The sequence below is a fragment of the Juglans regia genome, chromosome 4 (genome assembly GCF_001411555.2).
Source record: "Juglans regia cultivar Chandler chromosome 4, Walnut 2.0, whole genome shotgun sequence".
NCBI classification, from domain to species: Eukaryota; Viridiplantae; Streptophyta; class Magnoliopsida; order Fagales; family Juglandaceae; genus Juglans; species Juglans regia.
The window spans coordinates 22,400,312-22,410,710 of NC_049904.1; the positions used below are offsets into that span (position 1 = coordinate 22,400,312).

Sequence of the window (10,399 nt, forward strand, 5' to 3'; positions counted from 1 at the left end):
TTTTTGTGTCGGACCAAAATGGAAACTGTATATGTCGGTCTTCACCCCTAATTAATTAAAATAAAGTTCTATAAGACTGAGTAGGATGAAACCATATTTAAAAGGAACCAGGTCAAGGCCCATTCAAATATTATCCGAACTTAAGAAGCTCAAACGAGAAAGATAGACGCATGAACCGGACCCTACAACATTTATTGCTGCTCGTATAAATATTTCGGTTAACACGAAATTAACAATTAATGTTATAGGGCATATTAGAGAAAAGAAATATTCTGTGTGCATGGATACTAACATAAATAGTTGAGCCTGTACTCATTTTAGTTCAAATTTAGTTGGCTTTCTCTTGCACTTAAAAATTGTTTTTTTGTTGTATTGTATTTCCTACCAAAATGATCATTTTTTACTAAAATGAATATATTTTTGTCATAAATAATTATTCTTTATAAATGCTCGATTTTTTGTATTGCTAATTTTATGTTTTAAAAAGCTTAATATATAATGCTACAAAACAAATCATTGATTTCTTACTGTTCTGTTTTCAAGAATGGCAAGGAAAAGAGGAAAGTAGAGATGCGCATGATCAGTATTTAAGCTCAAAATTTATAAACAAGATTCATAGATATGATTTGCACAAACCACGAAATGGACATTGGAGTTCGGATCATAGATCTTTAGGTTCATAGTTACAATAGTAATGAAACACAATTATCAGCAACTTTCCATGCATCTTAATTGTCGCCCAAATCACAACCATTAATATCTCCATGATCTTTTCATAGCAGGGCCAATCGTTTGATATCAATCGGGTAAGCGTCCGATGCAGACTCAGCACTGTAAGCTCTCCTGGCCACAATGGCGTTCCCTGCCTCAGTTGGATGGAAAGCATCCCAAAAGAGATACTCATCCCTATTTTGGCATGGAGTTTGAAGAGGTAGACATGTAATTTGCCCATTGTTCCTTCCCACACCACAGCACCCGGCATTTGTTACACTGAAACCTAAAGTTGCCAAAAGAAAGATGTACAAAGCATGCATGAATACCTCAATATAAATAATGGCACATGTTCCTCCTTAATCATATAAAGATTAATTTCAACTTGAATTGAATGGAAATGATTTTTACCGAAAGATGAAGGACGGCTTATAATATCTTGGAAAATCCCAAAAGAGTCTACATAGATGAATCTTGCATCTGGTGTATTGCTGTTGAGATTAGTGACAAGAGATTTCAACCTGTTGTTGAATATCTGGTTGGCAGAATTGATTTTCTGCACACATGTTGACCCATCCTGACTATTTTGAGCCAATTCATTTGGGCTGCAGCCTATTTGACCTAGCCCGAACAAGGCCATTCTCCTTGCTCCATAGTCATACAAGATCTGTACCATGAAACCTGTCCAAATATTACATGGTTTCCCAAATGCAGATTACTAGGGTAACTTGAACATTAATGCCAGTTTTATGGAAGGGTGCACATTCAGTAAGGCCAGAGTACTATGCCCACTTCCCCAACCCAAAAGAAAGAAGTTTATAACTGGCAATGTAACATTGAAGTCTTAACAGGTAATGCCCATTTTGGCCAGTCACCTAGAGCCGGTTTTAAGGCTCAGCTCAGCCCATTTTAGCCCAGTTTCCTAGGGAAAAAGCCGAAAGTAAAGAGTAAGGAAATGTAGCACTGACCTTTAGTTGTTCTGTATATTGTTCAATAAGAACATCTGCATATTGATCAGGAGTATATTGGTTGCCAGTGGAGTAATATTGGGGCATGAAATAGTTGTTAAGGTAGTCATTGCTGCCCAATCCAATGGAGTATATACATTTGCTTAGGTATTGTGCAGCAGTCTTCATCTCCAAGTAAGTTCACCACTTGTGAGACTGTGTCTTGGTAGTTTTTCACCTGCCCATGCACTGAAGCTAATCCTGCCTCCCTGCATGAATGAGGGTTCCTTTAAAACTGAACCACAGCACACAACCTGAACTCATCATCATAACTTTGTCAATGAAAAAGTGAGTGAAACATTTTTGTACTACCAGTTGGCGCCCAGTTTCCTCTCTGATTCCAGCGGCTGCTGATGCATAATTCACTCCTCTAAGTATGTCTCGACCTCTTGCTGTTGCATAGGGAGGTGTATAATCATCGAAGCCCAAAAGCTTAGCTGTCGATTGGAAACAAAAACAAAAAAAAAAAGAATTTTAGATTGCTGCTATGCAGCATGATTTTCATAAGTCCAGCTGTAGTCTGTAGATGTCAAAAATGTATTTTAGACCTGCACTTTAATTAGCAACTAGTCTTCTTGAACACTGAAACAAATCCAAAATAATAGGATAAAGATTGGTTTAAATCCTACCATCATTTTACAGATCTATAGCGTAGTTGAAATTTTTATTTTTTTATTATTATTTTTTAAGTATTTTTTAATATCCTTAATTATTAAAAAAAAAATTAAAAAGAATACAACTTCACTAATAGTTAGTTTCTTAATTATTAAATAAAAAAAATTAAAAGATAATAATATAATAAAAGAACGGTAGGAGAATAATAAGCATTATCTTTTGTTTTTAATGGTACCGTACTCCTTTTTCCCCGAAAAGAATCTAGTTGGGTGAAGAGACTGCGAAGTTTTTAATATTGTTTGGTGAAAGAAAATAAAAGTTGTCAGATTTAAGTTGCTTGTTTTTTCAAGATTTTTAGCTTTATTTCTTTGCTCATGTTCATCTTAACTTACGGATCAACTTCTTTACCTTCTTAGGCCATCTTTTTAATGGTCATTCTTTTAGTATTTTAAACTATTACTGCTTTCTGGTTGAAAATATTCATTCTGCAATTGATCTTTGGGTGAATTTAAGCCCTCAGAACGCAGTCATTAAAATGGTACTGCAGTTAAGATTAAGCTTTCTTTCATTCTTCTGTTTTGATGCTTTCCATCTTTGAGCTTTATGTGTTTTCCTCCTTTTTTATTTTTTCTTTTTATGATCGTGTTTTAGATCTTGATTAGGTAGCTAGATACGTAGATCTGGTGTAATAGATAGACATAGAAACATTAGGATTGTAAGCAGAGAACCAAGTCCAATTTGGGAATGTTTGCAGGTATGTGAGATCAGCTCCCTACGTCCTCCATTGTTGTTTAACTTTTGTTTCCTTCTCTTTGCCCTCCTATTACTCTCTCTTTCTCACTCTCTCGTGTCTTTTATGAGTCCAAGAATAGCAACAAGAAAAGCTGTCACGTTCTCATTAGCTCAGTCCCCTCCATCTCCTCGACACTTCCTCAATGGCATGTCCGTTGACAACAAGAAATCGAGGTACAATTCCAAAAAATCATCAAGTTCTTTGATTTTATGGTGTAAGAGCAACTTAAGGTTTCAAACCGAAAGGGGTTCTCTTGCAACTTGTTGAAACTCTTCTTTCCAATCAATCACACCCAAATCGGGTCATAGTTACACCAACCTAAGTTAGGGTTTTTCCCTAAGAATCCCAAATCTCAGTTGCACCTTGTGCTAGATTTTCTCACAGTCAAACATACCGGACTAATTAGGGTTCATTAGCAACGACATGGCGCAATCAACTTGTCCAAAGGCTCTAATGGGTACTAACCCTTAGACCGAGAAAAAACTCACCATAGCCAATCCAGAGAGAGAATGTAATAGCATTTCAACTTGTCCAAAGGTGAGACTAATTTCCCCATGGGAGAATTTCTAACCTTCTTCTTAGAGATCTCTCTCTCTCATCCTCGTTCGTACACCAAAATTGAAATAGAAAAGAGGACTCAGACAGTGAAATAGGGATGAGCCAATGAGATGTAAGGAAATAATTATTCCTGTAATTTCAATGAAGAATTTACCACACTTTATTGATAGGAATACCATGTTACATACAGAATGATTAGGAAGCTAATTTAGGTAACATATGAACGGTAAGGCTAAATCTATGCTACTGTTACACTGTATAGCTATAGCAATTTAAACCTAATGATAGGTCCTAAAATCTAAAATTAAATGACAGAATATTTGACATGATTTTAGGCTAGACATGCTCTGTTTTGGTTTGAGCAGGATCCACGCATGCTTCCCTTATACGCCCCTGCAAGATTGAGCTTCCATCGGCAAGACCAATCTTGTTACGTAGCAATTCCGTGCGCTGTTTTGACAACGGCTTTGTTAGTAGATCAGCTAGTTGGTCTTGAGTATGTACATGTCGGACCTGGATGCTTTCTTTTTGCACTACGTCATGCACAAAGTGTAGATCAATATCTATGTGTTTCATGTGCGAATGATTGACCGGGTTAAAACTGAGATGGGTGGCTCCAAGATTGTCACATAATAGCTGGGGAGAGTCTTTGACTGGAAATTCTAGTTTTTTAAAAAGAGTGGACAGCCACATTGTTCAGGAAGCCACATTTGCAAATGCCCGGTATTCAGCCTCTGTTGTGGATCTTGCAACTGCTTTTTGTTTCTTTGAGCTCCAAGAAATGGGGTTAGAGCCCAAAAAACTGATATAGGCAGAGGTTGACGTGCGGTCATCCACATTTCCAGCCCAATCGGCATCGGAGTATGTTTTTAATACCGGAGTGCCAACTTTGTTTATTAGAATACCATGAAAAATGGTTTGTTTCAAGTAGCGGAGGAGCCTTTTGGTTGCTGTCCAGTGATTTGTAGTCGGCTTGTGCATAAATTGAGAGAGTTTGTTGACTGCAAATGAGATATCTAGACGTGTCAATGAGAGGTATTTAAGGCTGCCAATAATCTTACGAAACTCTGAGCTATCCACAGCAACAGTGCCATCAACCAATTGAAGGGATTGGGTTGTAGAGAGAGGGGTTGAGATATCTTTTGCACCACTCATACTTGTATTGGCTAAGAGTTCACGACCATATTTATGTTGGGAGAGGAATAATCTTGTCTTGGTGGGAATTACTTCAATCCCTAAGAAAAAATGAAGAGAACCCTTATCCATGAGAGAAAACATGTCACCCAGCTTCTTAACAATAGTATCCACAAGGAGTGAATTATTTCCGGTAAGTACAAGATCATCAACATAAACAAGAAAATAACAAAGATTTAGCTCCTTGGCTGTAAATAAAGAGAGATGAATCTGCCTTGGAGTTGTGAAAACCCAACTGAAGAATGGCATTTTTGAGTGCTGTGTACCAAGCTCGAGGGGCTTATTTAAGTCCATAGATTGCATTTTTCAGCCTGCAAACATGATTCGGTTTGGACAAATCTTTGAACCTTGGGGGTTGTGACATAAACATAGTCTCAGTTAATTCACCATTGAGAAAGACATTGTTGATGTCCATTTGCCTCAAATCCCACCCATTTATGAATGCAATAGATATAACAGCTCTAATAGTTGCTGGTTTAACCACAGGACTAAAAGTTTCTTTGTAATCAACACCAGGACATTGATTATAACCCTAAGCAACTAGACGGGCTTTGAATCTGTCAACTGACCTATCAACTTTCCTTTTTACTAGGAATACCCACTTACAGCCCACGAGTTTACAGTTTAAAGGTGGTAAAACTAGATCCCAAGTCCTGTGTTTCATTAGAGTAGTAAGTTCATTGGACATGGCCTCACGCCGGTGAGATTGAGAAATGGCTTGGTTCACACTCGTTGGTTCAATGGTCGGGGGGGAGAGGATATTAGGACACGGTATGGAGCTGTTTGAGTTTGAAAATTTGGTTCATTGATCTTGTGGTCATATTATGAGTGCGCTGGGGAGGATTATTGGCTTCGGTGGGGTTTGGAAGATTAGGATTTGTGAGATTGTGAACTGGACCTAGAGGTGGATCTGCATGAGATTGTGATTGTAAATTCAAAGAAGAAACAATTTGATTTTCTTATAGAAGAGAAGTCGGATGGGTAGTGTTATGATCTAGGGCTTGCAAACAATCATGAAGTAAAGAATCAGAAGATCCAAAATTACCTGAGGAGGACGTGACAATGGCAGGGGACACTTCCAGAGGCAGGGATGAAACTGGCACGACGGATAACGTTGATGGAGGCACGACAGGTTGCTGAGCATTGAAGAAGAGGGGAAATGGTTTGTGAGGATTTCAAGTGGTCTGGTTTGACACGGAAGGCACGGATTGGGATAGACTGGAGTGGGTTTGATTTTCATCAAATAGCGCGTGTTGTGAGATGAATATTTTTTTTTTTGTTTAGGGTTCAAAACACTTGTATGTGTTTTGGGTTGGTGAATAACTGAGAAAAATGTAGACTTTGGATTTGGGTTGCATTTTATTGGAATTATAGGGCCGTGTGAGAGGATAACAAATACATCCAAATTTTTTGAATTTCAAATAATTTGGCTTTTGACCAAAAAGGACTTCAAAAGGTGATTTTTCCTGAAGAAGAGGTGTGAGTTGTCTATTTATGAGGTAAGAAGCTGTTTGAAAGGTATGGGGCCAATACGAGAAGTCAAGATTTGCATCATGGAGAAGTGTAAGACCCGTTTCAACGAGATGACGGTGACGACATTCAGAGACACCATTTTGTTGTGGGGTGTGAAGAGCAGTGGTGTAGTGAGTTATGCCATGAAGCAATAGATATGATTTTAAAGCGAGAAACTCACTACCATTATCGGAGTAAAGTGTTTTGAGAGGTTTTTGAAAATGTGTTTCAACAAACATTTTGAAATGGGGGAAAATATTAGAAACACCGGATTTAGTGATCATTGGATAAAACCATGTATATTTTGTTTAATGATCAACAAAAATAAGATAATATTGTGATCCATCAATTCCAGTATAACTAGCGGGACCCCACACGTCCGTGTAAACAAGTTCAAATGGCTCATGACTTTGAAGACTTGTGCCACGATAGGGTTGTTGGTGTGCTTTATTAATAGAACATGAAGAACATAATGAAGAGAAATTTTTGTTTGATGAAATAGGAAGAGAAAAGTTCTTGACAAGATGATGAACAATTTTAATAAAAGGATGCCCAAGACGCTTGTGCCATCCATCAATTCTAGTCCGTTCCTGCAGATTATCAACTTTTTTTGATGCCATTGTTGATTCCGGGAAGGTGTAGATGCCATTGTTACATGCTCCTTTTAGTAGAATTGCCCCCGTGATCTTGTCCTTCACAAGAAAATGAAAATAATGAAATTTAACAAAGACATTATTTTTTTCGGTGAGATGATGAACATAAATTAAATTTTTGCAAAGATTTGGAACACAAAGAGTATCACGCAATGTAAAAGTTCGTTGAGGAGAGTGCAAGGCCAAAGAACCAATGTGCGAGACTGCCAAACCTGAACCATCTCCAAGAATTACTTCGTCAGTTCCATCATATTCAGAGTGAATGGATAAATTTGAAAGATCACCTGTGATATTATGAGAAGCGGCTGAATCAAGTAACCAAGTTTTGTCCTTTCCTGTAGAGGTTGTAGCACAACTTATGGAGACATTCTGTGAGTGGAATTGAGGACAGGACTTGGCAATGTGGCCCAATTGATCACAAATATGACATTTGGGCTGGTAATGCCAATTGGAATTGTTGGGCCTACCAGAGGAGCGACGTTCATCACGTTGAGGGCCATTTGAATTGCGGCTTGGACTGGAGCCCTGAGGCCTACGTTAATTTCCATTTGGCTTGAAAGACCATGGGTGACTCCCCCCGTGGGAGGACTGCTTCGCCTTTGTGAAATTTGTGGAAACAACCAGGTTCCGCGTCGTAGCGTCAAGGTGCCGTAGATAGGCCTCGTGTCCAACTAGAAGATTGTGCAACTCCTCAAAGGCCAGTGATGATTCTCGGGCTCGAATAGGAGCTACAATCTCCCGAAAATTTGGACCTAAACCATTCACCACATAAAGAGTTAGGTCATCATCCGAAATGGAGTGATCGATAATGGCTATTTCACTAGCCAAGGCCTTCACAGGATGGAGGTATTCTGTAATCGATCGATCTCCACGCTGGATTAAGGAGAGTTCCTCCTTTAACTGCATAGCACGGGTTCTTGACCGACTAGCATATAGGGCTTTTAGTTTTTTCCAAGCTTCATGAGATGTTTTGCCGTAGCAATAAGTGGTGTGATTGAAGGAGAAGTCGAAGCTTCGACCTCCGATCGGAACTCCGACTGGAGTTCGGAGGGAGTTCCGAACGGAGGTCGGAGCTCCGACTCCGAATTAAATTTCCGAACTCAATAAATAAATAAATTTCTAATTGTTGTTTTCTGTTCTTTTTTTTATTATTATTTAAATTTTGTTGTTCAATTTCGTTTCAGATAGTGGCAACATATATATTTTTTTTAAAAGTGAACCATCTACAAATATTTGGTTTGTTCAAGAGTTTTCAATAATTTAAATATTCGTTCTGATTTTGTTACTGAATTTTAATTATATCTTTAATTTGTTTTATGTCCGCCTGAAATTTAGCATTAAAAGTGCTCATGACTCATGAGTTGAAAATTACACAAATTTAAAATTTTATAGAAAAGAATGATAGTACGAATTTGTATAATTCGATTAATTTCAGTTGGATAATAAATTATAAACGTTTGAGAGAGGATGGATAAGTACTAATAGAAATTATAGAATAAAGAGTACTTATCCCACGTCTTTGCTCGGGATATAACTACATAAATATAACTATATAAATAGTTTAAAAATTAAATAATATGTATGATGTAGCCATAAGTTATAACAGTCTCATTTATAACGTAATAACAATATGACTCAGCCTTGAAATATAACTACATAAAAATTAAACACGAATTTCACTCAAATACTTTTTGTTCCATTGGTCATGCCTGAAATGAAGATAGAAAGTAGCAATCAATAGATGAAAAAAAATTGATAATAAAAAATTGAATACGGTAAAAGAATAATTTGATTCTTACCATGAAAGGAGGTTCTCTCAACTCCATCCCAACTCTCAAGTAGCGTCCGTTCCAGACTCTCAATCATTGGTAATTATGTTAGGGTTCACAATTAGATCTATAAAATCATAAAAAGTAGAAGTTAGAAACATTAAAAATAATTAAATCATCATTTAAAAGCATATAAACTTACCCGATTCAAGCCTATAGCTCTCGGCATCACCGCCAATGGTATCTAGTCCAATGGACGTTTCACTTATCCAATTCTGTGTGCAAACGAGGGTCTCCACGGTTGACGGTGACAATGAACTCTGATAAGCATCCAACACGCGACCTCCAGTGCTAAATGCCGACTCTGAGGCAACCGTAGTGACAGGAATGGCTAGTACATCTCGGGCCACACGGGAAATGACTGGATACTTGGTGGAATTAACTTTCTACCAAGTTAATAACTGAAATACATCACTAGGTGCCTTGACAGCTTCCATAAAATATCGTTCAACCTCAGATATACAATGCATAATATTCCTTGTTGACATGAGTTGATGATACTGCCGTATAATACGATTGCCTCTAACCCCTACAGATGGGTCAGTATCACCTGAGGAAACTGTCGATCCTGTCGGCCTCGGATGTGAGGAGTTACCAACTGCGGATGAAAGCTGAGCACTTGTACTGTAGTGATTATATAAGTCATCAACATCACTTTTTAGCAATCTAATAAACTCTGCAGCCTTCACTGCCCCGAGGACGGAATTTATCCAAAATTCTAGAACGGCCAACTTAACTCGGGGGTCAAGGATCACAGCCACAAATAGCAATCTATTTATCTTCTCAATATTCTCCCAATATTTATCATAATTGATCTTCATCCTCGTAGCCATAGCAGATAACAATCCAGGAGAGTCAGTACAACTATTTTCCAACTGGAAGTGAAGCTCCGAGAGCTCGCTGAAAAATGAATTCGTAGTCGTATATTTGGATCCAGATAGCCACATGGTTATCTCATAAAAAGTTCTTAAAAATTCAACAAAATAACTCACACTGGTCCAATCATGTGCGTCTGGCGCATCGAGCCCCTGTCCTGCTGGCTCCAACAAAGCATACCTCAGGCCCCCATCCTCGATCTCCATCCGCTCGAATGCTTTTTGGTACTTCTGTGCCACATCCAACATCATGTATGTAGAATTCCATAGAGTCGGAACGTCCAAGCACAGCATACTAGAACATTCAATCTTCAGATCTTCTGCTATTGCCTTAAACTTGGCAAACCTTTGAGGGGAACCCCTCACATATCATACAATGTTGCGGACTCGGGTTATGGAATCATGAACCTCTTTTAATCCCTCAACAACTATGAGGTTAATGATATGAGCACAGCATCGAACGTGAATAAACTCGTGGGCCCGAATGACATCATCTCTCACCGTCGTGTTTCGCTTAAACCAATCAATTGCTGTTTCATTCGCACTGGCATTGTCAACTGTAATACACAGCACTTTTCGAATTCCCCAGTCCTTTAAACCATCATCCATCTTTGCCCCAATGGATGCACCTTTATGATCCATAATTTCTTTA

General features: G+C 38.2%; 1 protein-coding gene across 1 annotated transcript; it reads right to left on the bottom strand.

Moving 5' to 3' along the window:
- Positions 1–586: 586 nt before the first annotated feature.
- Positions 587–1,804, bottom strand: LOC109019995 (GDSL esterase/lipase At4g18970-like). Its single transcript, XM_035689887.1, has 3 exons — positions 1,680–1,804; positions 1,123–1,378; positions 587–997 (listed from the first exon to the last, which is right to left on the bottom strand). The coding sequence occupies exons 1-3, from the start codon at positions 1,764–1,766 to the stop codon at positions 774–776; spliced, it is 567 nt and encodes a 188-aa protein (XP_035545780.1). The 5' UTR covers positions 1,767–1,804; the 3' UTR covers positions 587–773.
- Positions 1,805–10,399: the final 8,595 nt, after the last annotated feature.